The sequence below is a fragment of the Stigmatopora nigra genome, chromosome 11 (genome assembly GCF_051989575.1).
Source record: "Stigmatopora nigra isolate UIUO_SnigA chromosome 11, RoL_Snig_1.1, whole genome shotgun sequence".
NCBI lineage: Eukaryota > Metazoa > Chordata > Actinopteri > Syngnathiformes > Syngnathidae > Stigmatopora > Stigmatopora nigra.
In genome coordinates, this window is record NC_135518.1 from 14,051,057 (window position 1) to 14,071,000 (window position 19,944).

Consider the following 19,944-nt stretch of genomic DNA (forward strand, 5'->3'; position numbering starts at 1 on the left):
TTATTTCTATTGGCAAAGGTTAAATGTCTGCTTTGGGAAAAGAAAATATTCCTTTTCCAAGATTTGTGTCACTAAATTTAATGTTTTGTTGGTCTGCTGAGTTGTTAGAGTTTTGTGTTTTTTATTGTTTTTGACTCTTAGACTTGAAGACTGCTTTTTTGAGTGATTTTATGTTGTTTTTTCTGAAGTTTATATGGTTAAAAGTTGATCACTTTCAGAGAAAATCGAAAATCGACAACATTGACTTTGAGTAGCAGATTTTTTGGTAGATTTACTCGTCCTAAATGTGACTGAAGAATTTAATGTTGTTTTCATATGTCATATTTACCAAAAAAACATATTTTTAATGACTTTTAACCTTGAAAATTTGAGCAAATTGACCCTAACATTGCTGCATTTTTTTATATCCATTTTTTTGCAGGTCCTGCATCTCAACACAGATTTTGGAGAATTTCACAATCAATTTTTGGCATCATTTTATTCAACAAAAAAACTCCACTTACCAGCTCGTAATTGGTCGTCGGAACGCAAGATGAAGACACCTAAAAGAAAACAAAAAAAAGGTATTTTTTTTAACCATTTTATGGACTTTTTTAACATTCTATCAACCCAACTTCATCTCTAAAATTATGTCAAAATCTCCAAGACCCAAATCCATACTTCCCATGGGGTTAATGATACCCCACCATGACAATATCCTTCCAAAAAAATAATGTAGGCGTCTCTTTCACCCAAAAAAAAAAAAATCTATTCATGCCGCTGTTTAAAATATACTGTGTGAATCATGAAATGACAATGTTTAAAAGTTGAAGCAACCACCACATGATTACAGGGCAACCAAACTTTCTTAACAACATGACTATCCTCGACCGGATTTGTATGTTTTCAACTCGAGGCCTGACGTCGAGCTTATCAAGCAAAAACAAAAAAAAAATGGAGTAGGATTCCTTGAAAAGGAACTCATGATCTTTCTTGGGCTAATCTGATTAGCATCCGCTGACTTCACAGTGACAGAATTGCTCAGAAGTGATGAACAGGAAGAGCCAAAGGATAATGGACGCCAACAGGAGACGCTAGTGATGATTATCGAGACAAATAGGACGCCGAGATTTCCTTCCTGAACAGCGATATTATGTCACAGATCGTTTTTTTTTTCCGCTGCAATCTTTTCATCATACTGAACTCGAGTTTTCAACCGATCTAGACCCAATTGATTATGGTCACCGCAATTTACGTAAAATGCAATAACACGATGTTCTGAGACTTTTAATTCAGTCTTAGCAGTGCAAATTTTAATTTTGCGCTAAAACACCATAGCGAACTACAACATGTGGTGCTATCACTTCATTTTTATTGGATATATAGTTTTTTTTAGGATTAAAAACTTTAAATCTCAGTGTATTTGTTAAGGATGGTGACAAATTAGACAAAAAGAGTCAAAATTTGAATCTGTGAGAGTCAAAGGGCCACATTTTAAATCAGAAACTGTTTAAAAAAATCCAATCTGCCAAATTATTTTTTTAAATAAATGTTATTGTTTTTAATGGGCCTTGATGAATTGGAGTGTGCTTATAGAGAGAATAAAAATAAGATAAATAGGAAACGATGCAAAGAGCCAAAATATAACAAAACAAAGAGCCGAAATATAAGAAACAAAGAGCCAAACTATAAGAAACAAAGAGCCAAAATATAAGAAACAAAGAGCCAAAATATAAGAAACAAAGAGCCACAATATAAGAAACAAAGAGCCGAAATATAAGAAACAAAGAGCGAAAATATAAGAAACAAAGAGCCATATGTTCGCCACCTCTGTACTTGTCTAATGCCGATAAAGGTTTTCCATTCCATTTGTGGGACCAATCATTTCATGACATAAGCTTAATTTGTGACGTACCCAACCTGGCTGAACATGTTTAATCATACTGTAAACGAGTGGTATTAACGGGTCTGCGCTTTGTCATTTGCCCCACACTCACGTCAGCGTTGATAAACGAACGGGCCAGGGCACCGCCAAGGAATGCGTCTCTGTTTTTACACAATTTCATCAGTGTGTGTGTTTATACAGTATCTGACTATACAATGTAGCCCAACGCTCCTTGGAAAACGCTCCCTTATCATTCGCTGTAACGTTTGTCTTTTAAGTAGGGGGAGGTTCGGCCTTGAAGTGGTCTTCGAACTCCTTGACTCGTTACTTGGGCCTGCTTTATGTTTTCACCTGACAGCCCTCCTCGGCTGAGAACCGGCAACGTGACGTGAAAGTTTGATTTAGAACGTTAATTCTGTCAGAGTGGGCCGTCTTATCGCCTGGTTTATTTGCGCGTCTGGCGGACAAATACGGAACGTGCGGCTTGTGAAATGACGGCTTTGGAAAGGAACTCGCTTCTTAAGCTTCAGACGTGATGTCAGACTTGTTGTGGTAGTATTGGATTAATTACAGCTCGACCTTGTCTGTCAAAATCAACTGAACATTTTGGTGCTCGGACGTTTGGTCGCCGGACGTTTGGTCGCCGGATGTTTGGTCGCCGGATGTTTGGTCGCCGGATGTTTGGTCCATTTTGGTCGCTGGTCAAATGTCTAAAATAAGTACTGTCATGTATTTAATGGCATAATTTTATGACTTTTCTTCAAATATTACGCAAAAAATAATTGCATTTTTACATGTATTGCATCCTTGATGACTGAAATATGATTTGATATGAAAAATAAGCATTAATAACACAAAATTAAGGAAGTTCCCGGTGTCCATTTGGCTGAATGAATTTCTAGAACAGGGGTAAAGAACATATGGCTCAGGAGCCACATGCGGCTCTTTCAATGGGTGTATTTGGCTCTTTGCTAACCTGTTAGCTAAAATTTGGAAACCTTTGTCTAGAACTGCTTTAATCCTCATTATTTTTTGCATTGGACTCTTCTGGAATTCATAATTTCATTGATTTTTAAAAATATTAAAAATAATTCCACTTTAAACGTGATAAAACTACTAAAAAAACACATTTTCACGTATTTTGACTTTAAAAAAATTGGCATATGGCAAGGAATAACATTAGAAAATATGAATTGTTTATGGCTCTCTTTGTCAAAAATGTTCCTGAAACCCGTTCCTAGAACAACGAAATATTTCCAAAATGGTCACTTTTGAAAAGCAATACAGTCTTTGTCCGCGCTTGGCGGTGCGTGGGAAGGCTGAGCGATGCTATCGAGACTATTCAAATGATTGTAATATAATAAAGGATAATTGTGTTGTTGCATTCCGCACAGGCTTGTGTTAACGACATTAAACCAGGACCCATTTCCTGCAGACAAAGGTCCGACTCGCCCGTCTCTCGCCCGTCTATGGCCCGTGTTGGTCGACACATAGCGCCCTTCTCGGGCTAATAACCCGCGTCACTCTCGCTCGTGTAACGGCTGTCACTCTCAATAAGTCAATAACCACATAATGCTTTGCAGGACTTTATGATTCAAACAAATACAATTAGAGTTATAATTCTTGGATTTGATCCCAGGTCGGTTTGGAGTTTGCGTGGGTTTTCTCCAGGTTGGTTCACGGGCCACATTAACGTCAACTTGATTTCATTTTAGATAGAATATTTACATTTTTTTTTAATATAAATGGTTTAAAAGAACTGGATTAAATTTCCTAAATATTCCGTTTTTTTATAGATCTAAAACAATGTTTATTTTAGCTTTTTTTAAATATATTTTTAGATTTTTTGAACTAAAAAAAGAAAAAAATGATTAAAAAATGACAACTATTGATTTAAAAGGGGGAAAATCACTACATTTAATATCCATCTATACTCATTTTAATTTTATCCTAAAACAGAAAAATGCCACTCATGATTGACTTTCCCGGGCCCTACAAAACAATGCGCTGGACCAATTTTGGCCCCCGGGCCGCCACTTTGACACCGGTGCTCTGAATTGCCTAACCCTAGCTATGATTGGTTGCTTGACAATTCAGGGTGTCCCCATTCAGGTGCCCCAAGTCAAATGGGATAGGCTCTAGCACCCCCTGTGACTCTTGTGAGGAAAATGAATGAATATGATTACATGCCTGTCTTTAGCAGTTGCCCATTTTCCTCATTTTTCATTACTGCCCCCCCAAAAACCGCTTTTATGCTGGTCCAGGTCTTGATATTGGGGGTGCAAATTCAATTTATGAGGTGTAACCAGTAACAGGAGGATCGCTGTATCCACGGTAACAAAACGTGCCAAACCGCCACTTCGTGTGGGATTATTATCAAAGGGAAAAGGAATATAGCCATCTTAACTATTGATTTATGGCAAAGTCTCAGTGAGAGTTATGACTCTTTTGCTCTTCTTATTTTTTATAAAAAAGGGGGAAATATATCAAGTGGACTGGACCGAGTCGACGTGGACTGGACAAGACTGAGCGCGAGTTTAAGCACCTGGCTCAAAGGCTGATTCCTGTCTGAGTGCCCATGATTTATGTTTCACATAAAGAAGCTTAAAGGACTTCAGAAATGGAGGCCCGTGTGAGCTGGATTAGTTGCAGTCCGAAGTCTTGGTTTTTGGGGGTGGATCCACAGATCATATCCTATGGGTAAGTCAGAAATTGCTTTATTTTTTTGTGTAAAAATTGAATTTTGTGTTAAATTTTTTTTTTTTCAAATGGAAGGCTTGAAAAAGTTGTCGTCTTATAGTTGGGTCAATATGGATAATAATATTCACTGGATAAGTCAGAAATTGCTTTATAATTTTTTGTATAAAAGTTGAATTTGATGGTAAAAAAATATTTTTCGTCAAACGGAAGGCTTAAAAAAGTCGTCTTATAGTTGGGTCAATATGGATAAGATTATATTCACTGCATAAGTCAGAAATTGCTTTATAATTTTTTTGTATGAAAATTGAATTTGGTGTTAAAACAATTTTTTTTAAACTGAAGTCTTGAAAAAGTCGTCGTCTTAGAGTTGGGTCAATATGGATAAGATTGAGTTAGAAATTGCTTTAAATTTTGGATGAAATCACTTGAATTTGGGGGAAAAGGGAGTCATAATTTGGACCTGTTTGATGAAAAAGACTTTTTATATCATAAGGCGTTTTTTTCCAGTTTTTTGCCATTCCCGACAAACAACCAATGTTTTCAACCTCTTGAAATTTCCATCTCCTAACGAGCCACTTTTTTTCACGCCACACAAAGAAAGCACTTGAGGTCAAAATGGTGGAAATGTCATTCTTTCCAATCCTCATCCAAAAAAAAGTGAAGAAGCCTTTCAAACATCATCCGTTTCGCATCTCGGGGCCAGCAAAAACATTTTTCCACGTGACGTCATCGGGCAGCTGCGAAGGAGCTCCGAGGAACGTGCCGAAGTGCGACGGGGTGGGGGGGGGGGGGGGGATACAACGGGACGTGGGAAAACCAAGACGCGGAGACCCCGGGTTTTGCGGCGTGTCATCGAGCGACCGCGTTTACGTAAAGCTTTCCCAAAACTTTTGGCGTCCAGAGACCCCACTGAGATGAAAAAATTCTTCCAAAGAAGGCCTTGTGATCCCAATGGAAGTCAAACACAACCACCATGTTTACATTTTAGAGTCGTCATTTTCAAAAATCTGGCGTGACCGGACGTTTGGTCGCCGGTCTTTTGGTCGCCGGTCATATCTACTTGGATATTAAACAGTACTTAGATATTAAACAGTACTTGGATATTAAACAGTACTTTGATATTAAACGGTACTTAGATATTAAATGGTACTTAGATATTAATCAGTACTTGGATATTAAACAGTACTTAGATATTAAAAGATACTTAGATATTAAACGGTACTTAGATATTAAACGGTACTTGGATATTAAACAGTACTTGGATATTAAACAGTACTTAGATATTAAACACTACTTAGATATTAATCAGTAATTGGATATTAGACAGTACTTAGATATTACACAGTACTTAGATATTAAATAATACTTAGATATTAAACAGTACTTAGATGTTAAACAGTACTTAGATATTAATCAGTATTTGGATATTAGACAGTACTTAGATATTAAACAGTACTTAGATATTAAATAATACTTAGATATTAAACAGTACTTCGATGTTAAACAGTACTTGGATATTAAACAGTACTTGGATATTAAACAGTACTTAGATATTAAACAGTACTTAGATATTAAACAGTACTTAGATATTAAACAGTACTTAGATATTAAACTCTCATGAATATAATTTTGAGAACTGGTTTCAACAGTAAACTAATTCCAAAAGACCGGCGACCAAACGTCCGAGCACCAAATCTTGCAACGAAATTGCGCTTTTTGGCTCCTATGATTGATAGAGAAGCCAAAAATGTTTGACATTTTTATTTAGTAGTAGTAGTAGTAGTAGGAGGTGTGTCATGATTTGGGGAGGCATGAATGTGACAAGTCGAGGCGAGATTGCGCTCTTGCCCCAGCCCGTTTTTAAATGGCGTATTTTTGCGTTTGCTTTAGCAGTATTGGCTCGCCACTTTGGAATCCCTTTGTTATTTTTTGCTGTTGTTTTAGCTGTTATGGTGCCGTCATTGTTATTTGTCTGCTGATGAGTAAATGCAAACACTTGTCTGTCAGTTCAAGAGTAGCATTGTATCATTCCTATTTATTCATTCTTTTATTACCGTATTTTCACTGCATTTTTGACACATTTTATTTTTTTCCAGATATAAGGCGCACTGGATTATAAGGCACGTCTATTTTGGAGAAAATGTAAGACTTTTAAGTGCGCCTTATAGTCGTGAAAATATGTAAATGTCATCAACTTTGAAAAAAATCTTAATACCAATTGGCTTAAGTGGGATTTTGATGTTTTGTAGTCATTTTAATGGTTAATGTTTTGTCACATTTAGTGGTTTTGGTCAAGAAATTTTATTTCAGCCAAAGTTGCTGCAAAAACAACAGTTTGGAAGCACACAAAAAAGCACTATGTGATATTTGTAAGGTGATTTAGATGAAAACAGGGATATGACACTTGGAAATGGCAACCAATCATTTTGCAGCAAAGAACAAGCCAGGTTGAAATTTGTCCCAAAAGGAAATATAATAACAAGCCATAAAAATTCCAGCTGCAAATCTTTTGGCATGATGAGACAAACGATGAACCCAATTGATCCTAAAATAGAACCTGGCGTGGGAAACACACTAGGTGTGATGTCACTACTTGACACGTTTAGACTCTTTTGGGATGATGCCACTCATCCCCAGACCTCAACCCCATCGAGCATTTTTTTTTTGCATGGCAAATAAATGACACATTTTTATTTTGGCTTTTGAAATCAGCCAAATATGCAAAATATCCTTGTAAAATAATTGTACTTATTGGATTAATTTCTTTCTTTCAGATGGGCCATGAAAAATCAGCCAAAATTCTCCAAATGAACACTTGAAAAATCCCAATGGAAAGGATAGGAGAAAAAAACACTTTCTCCGAAGCAAACTTGCTTACTACAAGTCTACAAAACTGCCGATTTTGGGAATAAAAACATTATAAACCTGTCTCAACATCATCGGTCGTCCCCCAAGAAACAAAGTACACTAGGTGAGTTAACATTAATAATCTAGTACAGGGGTGGGCAAATTTTGGGCTCGGGGGCCACATTGACTTTAAAAATTTGACAGATGGGCCGGGTCAGCACAAGATACGATACAAATAAAAAAGTGCATCCGTTAACAGTACATATGAAACATAAACAGAAAAAAAGGACTCAAGTATTAACATACTCATCACTCATCATTCAAGTAAAAAGTATAAAGTACAAAGTCAGGTAAGTAAAGGAATGTATTAAATTATATTAAAATGTCATTTAAAAACAGATAGAGGGGCCGTAAAAACACCAAAAACAAATAAGAGTGGACAGTGCTACGGCCACTGGCTTCCGAGTGACGGCGCCATCTTGGGGAGAATGATAAATAAGATAAAAAATAAAAAAACATTATTTGGACAACGTCGGCGGGCCGGATTAAAAAGCCTAGCAGGCCTTTATGTGGCCCGCGGGCCGTAGGTTTCCCATCATGTCCTCCAATGCAAGCCTTATACTTCCCCCAAAAAATGTAAGGTCCAATTACGGACTAAACTTCACCCAGCCGCAAAACTTCCACCAAAAAACGACCACACGGATCCTGTCAATGGAATGTATAAAATCCCCATCAAATCCAAATGCATAGCCACTAAATGTAAACCATGCAAACACACACACACACGTGACTTCAATTCCAAACAAATTGATGCTTGTGTGCTTCCAAAACGGCCAAAAAAATGCTTACATATGTTAAGTGAGCGCGCTTGTCAAACATTTTAGTGCATTCCAATGAAAAAAAAAATTGGAGTACTTCCCAAAAATACACAAAAAAAGTAACAAGCAATACTTTTATCCAAAATTCGGGTTTTCTTACCTGAAATAAAGCAGTCGCCATCCTGGTTTGGACTTTTTTTTAGGTGCAATGCTTCTTATTTTTTATTTTTTTTAGTACTGCATCATCTCCTTGGTAGCGAAGGGGGAGTGTGTGTCAAAAAAAAGAGGGATAGTTGCCGTTTGTGTGTGTGTTCGAGCCCCAAAGTCCGTCTAGTTTAAGTCGATCTGGTTGATCCTCTTTCCCATTTTGAAAGGTAGTGTTTAAAATGTCCAAGTAATAAGGAGGAGAGCGCGGGAAGTGCGGCAGGAGGCTGATCTTAACATCCCGCTAGTGTAAAGATCGCAGTGCAGCACGCCGGCGTTGGAGAAAGGGAGGTAAAGTCTGCCTTTACTGGGTTACGGCTTTTTTCCCTGACTGTGTTTGCTGTCTGAGCTTTTTCTCCTCCCCTCTTGTTCGAGGCGTGTGTTCAAGTCATGAGAGAAAAAGAGAGAGAGGGGAAAATGCAGGGATTCAATACTAATTTTGTATGGGTAGATTTTGGGAGGAGGAGGAGGAGAAAGCTCTCGTTTTTTAATGTATTTGGGGTTTTTTAGGCTCAAGTTACTGCAGTTAATAATTTTTTCTATGTTTAATATCAGTGATGAGTTGATAGACTGCATGGTGATTGGCTAAGTGGAGTTCAATTCCGACACCCTTGACTTTCGGAAGAACTTGATGACTATTAGTGTGTTTAACCTCTTGACCTCCCAAGTTTTTTTTATGGGTTTAGTACTCTAGAGAAATACAAGTATCTGTTTGCTTGTATTTTTTAAGAATGGAATGTTGGCAAAATGTAAAAAAATTGGAAAATGCTAATTTGAATTAAACCCTATAGAGTAGGGGTGGGCAAAATATGGCCCGCGGGCCACATACGGCTTCTTAGGCTTTTTAATTTGGCCCGCTGAAGTTGCCCAAATGTTTTTTTGTTTGTTTTTTGGTTTTTTTTTGTATTTTTTTGTGTGTATTTTTCCCCCGAGATGGCGCCATCACGCGTTAGCCAGTGGCAGTAGCTCTATCCACTCTTATTTCTTTTTTTGTGTTTTACAGCCCTTCTATCTTTTTTATAAATGCCATTTTAATATTTCTTAATACATTCCTTTACTTACTTTACTTTGTACTTTATGCTTTTGACTTGAATGATAGGTATGTCAATACTTTAGTCCTTTTTCTGTTTATGTTTCATAAGTATTGTTAACGGATGCACTTTTTTATATGTTATCGTATCTTGTGCTGACTCCACCCATCTGTCACATTTTTTAAAGTCAATGTGGTCCAAATATCAAATCCATCTGAATTTGGACATCCCGTCAAGTCATACTTTCACACTGTCAAAATTCAAAGTTAGCGGTAGCCCGCTAAAAAAAAAAAAACGACCCGGCGACGCGCTCCCTTAATTTCCCCCGTGTTCGCCAGATGTCGACGCGGCAAGTGTTGTTTAATTCGCCATTAACGACAAGATCCAGGAAGGAAACGAGGGGCCGCCAGAAAGGGGGCGTGTGCTTTATGGTGCCGAAAAGAAAAAAAACATGCTTGTTTATGGGAGATAAGCCTTTTATGTCCAGGACGGCCTGAACCGGGACGCGTTAGGGGGGAAAGTCCCTGGTGTTTGTTCACATGGGGGCCACTCTGGCCGTAGGAATAGCGGCTAGCATTACATCTGCATGCCACACATCTGTTGTAAAGCATGAGAAACCAGTAGAAACGACAACAATGTCGAATCTAGCTCCGCCCATTTGTCTATATTCATAAATGTACATTTTTTTGTAGCATATTAGCATTCTCATTTCACATGCTGGAAAAAAAACCCTCTTTCTGTGAAAAGATTTAAAAACATTTCATTTTCTAAATAGCTTATTCTTACAAGGGTCGCAGGGGGTGCTGGAGCTCATTCTAGCTGAAATGGGTGGCCAGCTAGTTGTAGAGCACATACAAATTCTGCACTGTGAGAAAAAACCTGGGATGGAAAAAGTCAAACTGTGAGGACATAGAGACCTTGTGTGTAAAAACGGAGTACCCGGAGAAAACCCACGCAAGTCAAAGGGTGGACATGCAAATTCCACACAGTGAGGACCAACCTGGGTTGGATCGAGTCAAACTGTGAGTACATAGAGACCTCATTTATACGGGTGAGTCGAGTTCTTGCAGTAGAGGGTTTGATTAATACCCGCATAATACCTACAGACACATTTTTTGGAAAAAAATGTATTTAAAAATTCACCCAAATTTGGGTTTGGCCTATTGTGTATATACAAGACCGTAAAGGGACCTTAATTTTACGTCCAACAGCCATGGTATGTAAACTAAAAATCCGGGTATTCTTTGTTTTGAAAGGGCTGACAGCAAAGCAGTGAAGATTGGCACCCGAATGGAATCCCTGCCAAATGTCCCGCTCTTGCATTACACTTGCCACCCCACTGCCACTTGTCTGCTACACGCTCTTGGCTGCTGTTGACATTCTTTCCCGCAACTTCTGATTACTCCATCGTGTTGGAGTCTGGGTGTTCCTGTTTGTTGTCCCTGCCGTTTCCAACACAGTAAAGTCTCTACGACATCAACGTGGAGGTAAAGGACCCATTCTGGGTGGCATTTGGCACTCGTCTTTTCAAATTCAGACATGAAATGATGCTCTGGATTTTGATTTTTGGGTGTGTTGATCCATTTTGGCAGGCGGGTGGGCGCTTTAAGGGTTCATTTGAGCAAAACTCTGCCTAGCAACAGAAGCTTGACTGCGCAATACACATATTTATGACTGTGATTGTCTCAAGACGCGGGTTAAGTTGAGATGAAAATATTTGGGGAGGATCATCGTTTTGTTTATATCGGGAGGATGGATGACCTTGGTGATGAGTTAAAGCCGCTGCCAGCTTGTAACACTCAATCTTTTGTTCAAATATTCCCATCTTTGATATTTTAAAGAAGGTTTTATCAGAGTTTTTGGGCATCCGGGTGGAAAAAGATATCTTATGTTGACATAAATATTGGAATCTTTCACTTTGAAAGATGTTTGTAATTGAATAAAATGTTATAAGTTTACGATTTAAAAAAAAAACACAATTTGTGATATTGTAGGATTAAGAAAATGCTTTTGGAGAGAAAAATATAGTAAAATAAGTTAAATATAAAAAAATGTTTAAAAAATAGTTGCCATTTTATAGATTTATATATAGATATATAAATATATGTTTTTTCTTATATATTTATGTATGTATATACTTAAAAACTAATATATATTCATTCATTTATATATACATAATATCAAACTTTTTTTCTGTAACATTTTTTACAGTGTAATTCATTGAATGAAAAATATAGTAAAATAAGTTAAATATAAAAAACGTTTGAAAAAGTAGTTGAAATTTTATAGATTTATATATAGATATATAAATATATTTTTCTTATATATTTATATATATGTATATACTTAAAAAATAATATATATATTTATTCATATATATATAATATCTAACTTTTTTTCTGTCACACTTTTTACAGTGTAATTCGTTGAATGGCAGGCATCCAGCCAATCATCGGATGTGATGCAATCACGTGACGTAGCCAATCACGTCACTGACCGGTTGAGGCTAACGCGACCATCTAATCAACCCAAACTACCTCAACAACACACGTGGAAAACAAGGTAAGCCAGTTTTATGCAACATCCACTCTCTTTTATGAAGATCCTTCATGTATGCATATTAATAATGAAATGTTATGGCTAGATGATGACTAGATAGTAGTAAAAATGCACATGGTGATGACAGGTGTACTTTGTTTGGTGGTAATGAGCGTGATGTGGCGTCACAGTGGTCGTCATTGTGCTTCGGTAGGTTGACTGTACGTCCAGATTTATGAAAAATTAGAAGTAACATTGCCTTCTAGTACTCTCCATCAAGATGTGAAATTTTGCCTACATGCCTTACAGCCTTTTTCACATCCAGTTGTAAATAAACACACTGCCGTTACACACATTTTAACCCTACTGCGAAAATATTGGTCTAGCGCAGTGTAGGAAAACTACGGCCCGCGGGCCACATCCGGTCCACTAGGCTTTTTAATCCGGCCCGCCCAAATTGTCCAAATATTTATATTTTTCCCCAAGATGGCGCCGCCACTCGGAAGCCAGTGGCAGTAACTCTATCCACTCTTATTTGTTTTTGGTGTTTTACAGCCCCTCCATCTTTTTTTAAATGACATTTTAATATTTCTTAATACATTCCTTTACTTACTTTGTACTTTATACTTTAATGATGAGTATGCTAATACTTGAGCCCTTTTGTTTGTTTATGTTTCATATGTACTGTTAATGGATGCACTTTTTTGTATGTATCGTATCTTGTAGCTGACCCCGCCCATCTGTCCAATTTTTAAAGTCAATATGGCCCCCAGGCCCAAAGGTTTGCCTACCCCAGGTCTAGAATAAGAAAAAAAGTATGCATTTGTTCTTAGTATTTGCACAAATCAAACACCTGATAAATTAATTGGGATGAATGAAACCGTGTTGGCCACCAGAGGGCGAATGTATAAATTGAGGTAGGGTCACTGTGTCAAATTATATTTGGGTATTTTTATGATACTAGAGTATTGTGATTTGTGAATGACTAATACATGGCAACGTACTCGAGCAGTTTTCATAGTTAGTAGAGTTCAGGTAAGGTTAATAAATGATTGAAAAGAAGCCATTTTGGATTGGAGATTCCAATCGAGACTCGGTCGTAGTCACTCCCTTGTTTGTCATCTGCGCTTTGCGGGCTAATTGTTTCCTGTCGAGGCCGTGACATGTTCCTCTGAAATGTTTGGAAAAGGAAATGCTCCTGTGATTTTTGCACTGGAATGTTTGCCTTTTGTATACATAAGCGCTTGAAGTATGAAGTATACCGAATTCATCGACACGAAAGTCTGATTGTTTGGGGGAAATAGGGCCTGTTGCAAATACTTTTTGGTGCATTCCATAAAAAAATACTGACAATTTTTCAAGTTAAATTTGGCCAACATATATAAATTTGCAAAAATTATTGAGTTAGCCAGCTGCAACTATGTTTTTTTTTTAAACTTGTGTATTTGGTTGAAAAGTATCACAGCAAAATGACAAAAAACTACACTGTTGTTAAAAAAAATCTATTTCCGTCGTATTTTTTGGGTCTGTTTTTGGCAGCAGTAACTTTCTTTTAGAACTTATTTGGTTGAAAAGTATCATCTCAAAAAAATGCACTTTTGGAAAAAAAATGCGATAAAATATATTGTACCATGATCATTCAGCCCTAATATATACAGTGGTAATCTATTTCAGTAGTATTTTTTTATGCATATCGGTTTTTGGCAGCAGTAACTTTTTTGAGAACTTATATATTTGGTTGAAAAGTATCACCGCAAAAAAATGTCACTTTTGGTAAAAAAAATTGCGATAAAATATATTTTGAGTATGATCATTCAGTCCTAATATATACAGTACGAATCTATTTCAGTAGTATTTTTATTTTATTTCAGTGTCTCTTTTTGCAGCACTAAACCTGTAAAAAAATTCTCCCCTATCAAAGAAATAATCATAATTTTTCACTCTGATGAGCCTTGACCACATTTGAATATTTTTATAGCTGCCAGTAATTAAGAGTAGGAAATAGCAGTCGTCGCGGAAACGACTTCCCGCTGCTGACGCCGCCTTTTTTCGAGGCAAAACAAAGCGATAGAACACACGTCGTGTTTCCGAGCTCCGTTCCCCCCAAAATTTCAGAAAGCTTAGACGAAACCCGAAGCCGGCCTGGGCTTAAAAACGGACTCATAACTCTACTGTTCTTGCTCGTTCCAGCATGATTCAAAATCCCCTTTGCCCCCTTGGCCCCGCCCCGTTTCCCCCTTGGCCCCACCCCCTTCCCCATCATATTTAGTACAGACTGTCTGCAATGCACCTCTGGCATTTCCTGTAAGTAAAATACAGGGTTTGGGCATAGCTAGTCTCTTAATTGAAACCAAACCGAGGCTACTGTACGTTTAAAATCAGGTGGACGTACTCCTCAGACGTTAACGCCCGACTTAAGCGCCCCCGTCTTCCTTAAACGACATTAATCAGTCGAGTGAAGGCTTGATAAGCCCCCAGAGGTGTTTTTTTTAATTTGCAGAATGGAGGACAATCTTTAAATGGCGGTCCAATGTCAACATATTACGACACAGAACACTTGTTGGGAGATTCTTGAAATGCTTTTGTAAAGATATCAAATTTCCAATAAGGCCCACGGCACGTGAATGTTTTTTTGCAAGGGTGGGATGTTTGCCAGAGGTTTTTTTTGGGGGTCTTACCTTTGCTTCGCATTTCTTGTGGCAAGGAATCCGGCACACTGTAGGGGAAAGAGAAGAAAGTAGGGTGGGTTATTTTAAGGGTTTTTGGACCGTGAAATTGTTTTTAAATGAAGGGATGGCTTACTTGTTACTGTAATTTGATCAAAAAGGTTGAAAAGTAAGGGGTATAAAACTATATAGCATGCAGATTTTGGTAGAAATTGTTTATTTTCAATGCAAGTTGGAAAATATGTCGTTCTTTGTTTATTTTGGGTAATCAGATTATTTTTTGAAGTTGAATTTTATAACAGCTCTTCCAAATACATCAAAAATTTAAATTTTCAATTTTTGTTGCCTTGGAGTTGAAATTTTGAATTTTCAAAGTCCTTGGAATTGAAATTTTAGATTGTGGTGTCAAAGTGGTGGTCCGGGGGCCAAATCTGGCCCGGCGCATCGTTTTGTGCGGTCCAGGAAAGTAAATCATGAGTACCGACTTTCTGTTTTAGGGTCAAATTAAAATGAAGAGTATAGATATATATTATATATCATTATTACCCTCTTTTAAATCAATAATTGTCATTTTTGAATCCATTTTTTCTGCGTTTTTAGTTCAAAAATAATTTAGTAACATCGAAAATTATATTTAAAAATAGCTAAAATAAACATTGTTTTAGATATATAAAAAAACGGAATATTCAGGGCTTTTAATCCAGTACTTTTAATCCATTTATTAAAAAAACCTAAATATTACATTTAAAATGGCCCAAGTAAAATCAAGTTGACGTTAAAGCGACCCGTGAACCAACACCCTTGCGCTAGATTTTGTCTTACAAAGCTATATGCACCCATTCAAAAAGCCTTATATGGCTCGTGAGCCCTACATTAGACTGTCACGGCTCAGTGGAAGACAAGCAGAACAGCATCAGGTTTCATCCAAAGCACAAATTAACATGGATGCCGAGGTATTTGTATTCCCCGAAGCAAAACATACATTAGTGTACTCGAAATGATGCTTTAATTGCGGGGCCTTTGGGTATTTTGATGAAAGAATGTCACAGACATTTGGGAACCATTTAAAATCGTGGTGGGGAGGGAGAAAAAAAATGCATGATATGTCTCCTATAGGCTAAAACTGAGCTTTCTTCATAGCGACAAAGTACAAACTTGAAAATGGGTCAATTTGGCCCACAACATAACAGGGGAATAAAGAAATTCGATGACATCATCCCGCATTTGGTTCCTATTTAGGCATTCACTCGTACCAAGTGTGCGTTCGTCTGCGTGTGTTTTGGCGAAAGTCATTTTGACTTGATAATTATAGGCCATCAAATGCGGGCAGCGCCGTGAAATTCTAGCAAAAAGAAATCAAATAGAATAACATTCATGTTCCCAAGGTTTTGAGGCTTTGACATTTACAGCTCGTGTCGCACAAGCGGAGTAAAGGAACAGTATATTCTGAAATAAAGTACAAAACATTTGGGAAAATCTTCCGTGTACTTGTTAAAGATTTTTCCATGTTTAAATGTAAGTAGCAGGAATTGAATTTTGCTGGGGTGGGTGGTCACAAATGTTATGGACTGTATGGATGTTTTTTTATTAGGGCAGGTTATTCTTTAAAAAAAATGGCTTTTTATTCACTTTAAGAGCAGTTTTTGACAGATTCTTCATTTGAATGCACCTGTATTGTATGTACATATTAGATTAGTTTAGAACTTTATTTCATCCTGTATTTGGGAAATTTCTTGGTTGCAGTAGCAAGACAGACACAGAAGACATTGTAGACCTAGTTAGGAAACTGGAGCCTATACAAATATAAGTATATGTAAATATTTGTGTATGTGTATGTATATATGTATGTGTATGTATATATATATATATATATATGTATATGTATGTATATACATATGTGTATATATAGATATGTATGTGTATATATACATATCTATGTGTATATATACATGTGTATATATACATATCTATGTGTATATATACATATGTAGGTGTATATATATATATGCATATCTATATGTATATATGTGTGTATGTATTTAGCATCCTCTGAATATACTATAAATCCATTTTAAATCTCATTATACTTGCATAAAGACCATAAAAGCATTCAATTCAATACAAAAGAGCAGTATAATTTAAATTTCCTTTTAAATACCCCCTTGAGTTGCGTACATATTAATGAACAAAAAAACATCTTCCAAATGACTGACTGTCAAATAGTGAGTAAAAAAAGTAGTGTTCTTCTATAAACTTTTCCCTCTTTCTTCGAAATAACTCTACTCATAAATCAAAGCTAAAGTGCACAATAAAGTTGGAAGGAAATCCAGCCAATGTCAACATCTTCTTCCCACAGTCGCGCCTTATCAACACCACGCTTTTTTTATCCAGCTTGCGTTGATGCGTCGCTATTCAAACGCAAGTACCATCACATCTCCAACAATCCCACCAGATAAGTCACGCATTCATGTCACCCATCAAGCAAATATGCCCCAAAAAACCCCACTAAACAGCCCTATACTATAATACTCCTTTTTTTACTGTACTTGTATGCGCCCAAACTGTACACGAAGGTTTTAGGAAGGAAAATATGTGGTGTTTTCCTTCCTGTAGTCCTTGGGCAACAAGTGTGTACTCCCACAGGGCTGGGCTGAACCCCTCCCCACATAACACGCAACACAATCAGTGGGTTTGGTCCCAGAATTTCCTCTCACTTTCCCTCCGTCCTGTCCCCATTACGTCTTTCTGTTCAGCTGGACGGACACGTGAGCGGCAAGTGAAGGACGCGCCAAAGTCAACGCCCTTAGCGAGGCATCCATTGTTTACAACAGGGCTTCACTTTTAGCCAAAGTATTTTACATGTGAAAAAGGAAAAGCTTTAGTACTTTTAGTGATCCCGACGACTACATTCTTACTGCATTTTTCTTGTATATACGTTTTTTTTATCAGTACTTTATATACTGAATTGAATTGGATGCTTTTATTGTTATTATACAAGTTTATTATGAGATTTAAAGTGAAGTGCACAAATAACAACAACAAAATAGAACCAATAAATAATTAATAAATAGTAAAAATAAATTAGTCAACAACATAGATAAGTAGGGAAGAGCACAACAACAACAAACTGATAAATAATTAATAATTGTGTGTACCCTGGTATAAATATAGTAATAATGTAGTAGATGAGGGATTTTAGACCAACTAAAATAGAATAATAGACCCTACTTATATATTTTTTATTCCGTTTTCCATTATTTTCTGGTATGTATTTTCCAATGGTAATGGGCTATCTTATCTTATATTATATTGTATTATTTTTGTTAGTTTTGGGAGCACTTTGTCAGAGTAGGAAAGATTGTAATAAGACCTTCTATCCAACAGATGGTGCACTCACCCACACATTTGCACTACTCAGTTTTTCAACCTATACTTTATTTCCGATCTCACTGAACACCAAAAAGGCCACAAAAACTCATTTTACAGAAGTAACCATAAAAATCTAGTCTAATTCCCATTTGTAGTGTTATCTTAAAATTTCAGCCTACGAACTTAAACATAAAGCAAATTATTCCGTTTTATGAATAGCAACAGGTGCACACACTTTTTTTACGTTTTTTGACATAAAAATAATTTAATGTCTCACACCTATATAAAAAAAACATATTTTTGTTGTTGTTGTAAGACCTTTTTGACCATTTTCAAATCAATTACTACAAAAAAAATAGAATTACTTCCCAAAGTTTGCTTTAAAAACCCTTACCAGCAAATATTTCTGATTACAATATATTGCAAACCCGTGTGTTTTTGTGTGTGTCTCAGTATGATCTGCATACCAGCTGTATGAGCTCAGCCATAAACGATGATAACCTTCCACCATGCCTTTCCCATACACACACATAAACCCACATGCACGACTCTATTGTGTTGTTTTCATTCAGTCTGTCCACAAATTGAACCTGTGCTTCTGTCAATGGGTGGTAAAAAAAACAAAAAAATCGACTTCCTGCCCCGCAGGCCTTGTGGCTATCCAAAAATACTCCATTACGGAGGACCTTGTTTTGTAACAGCGCCGCAAACCTGCGTCAACACGCCTATTGTGAGCGTAACCCACACCTTGTATCCTGGCAACCCATGGTTGGGTGGGAGTTAGTCCAAGTGCTTGTGTCATCCAATAGACCATGTGACTGAACAATGTTGGTAAACAAGAGCAGCACACCGGGGGCGCAGAGGGCGCTGAGGGGTCAGGGGGCAAATGCTTCTAATACCATGTGCTCAAAAGCAAGGGTTTACAAAGTGTGGGATGAGGGCCATCAATGGTATGTAGGATTCTTCTATTGGTAACTGAATTAAAATGTTTAAACTATCTTTTTTTAGGATTTACAATATTTTTTAGTGTTTCTGTTGAAATATTAGGGATTTTTTTAGTTTAAATACCATTCAACCTATCATTAAATATGTTACTAGTGCATTTATAGCAGTACCTCTACTTACAAAATATTCAGGTTAATAAAGTCAAGAAATTTAAGTTGTGAAATGCATAATTTCACCAATGGCATATTGTTATACTATTTTTTCTTTTTTTTTAAGGTTTTGGAGGCTGGATTGGACCCTTGGACTGGATTAAGGCCGTTCCAGGTAAAATGTGTTTCTACTTACACAAAAAAATCCAAGTTACAATACCAATGTATTTCATTAGTAGATGTACCACTGTATTTTCTGCAATATTCATTCCCAGACGGTGAGTTGTAAAAAATAACTAGAATTTAGATTCTAACGCAATTTAAGGCAGTCCGTGAGCTACTTTAGGCCCTGGCATTTTCCAGTATTTTTATCCAGTATTTTTAAAGGTGGTCCAAGCTTGTAAAATTAAACAATGCTAACTCCAAAGTTCAAGTTTGACATGACTAATATTTATATATGTATATAGAGTGTGCACTTATGACTAACCTCGACAGAGAAGTCCATCATGGACGATGAGTTGTTTACAAACGTAGCAATGCTTGGACTTTTTGAAGCTTTTCTCCCGGAACGTGTGAGAATGCAGAGTCTCCAACTCCTCCGGCTGTGGAGAATGAACAAAAAAAAACAACAGGTGGCACGTTAGCGCTAAATAGTTTTTCCTTCACGGCATCCAGGTGATGGTTTTCGTTGAAAACAGATGTTCCCGCAGGTGTCGGACAAACGCTTCGTTGTTGCATAATGTGGTGAATAAATGGAACACCTGCTTGTGAATATTAATCATAAATATCCGTAAAAAAAAATCTGAGCAGGAG

At 36.9% G+C, this 19,944-nt stretch overlaps 1 protein-coding gene across 1 annotated transcript in view; it reads right to left on the reverse strand.

The window, feature by feature from the left end:
- tns1b (tensin 1b) overlaps positions 1–19,944 on the reverse strand; it is a 78,142-nt gene that overhangs the window by 37,770 nt on the left and 20,428 nt on the right. Inside the window, exons 2-4 of the mRNA XM_077727973.1 lie at positions 19,619–19,733; positions 14,681–14,718; positions 504–542 (exon numbers count right to left, since the gene is read on the reverse strand). Coding sequence (XP_077584099.1) covers positions 504–542; positions 14,681–14,718; positions 19,619–19,733 — 192 coding nt within the window. The remainder of the gene's footprint in view (positions 1–503; positions 543–14,680; positions 14,719–19,618; positions 19,734–19,944) is intronic.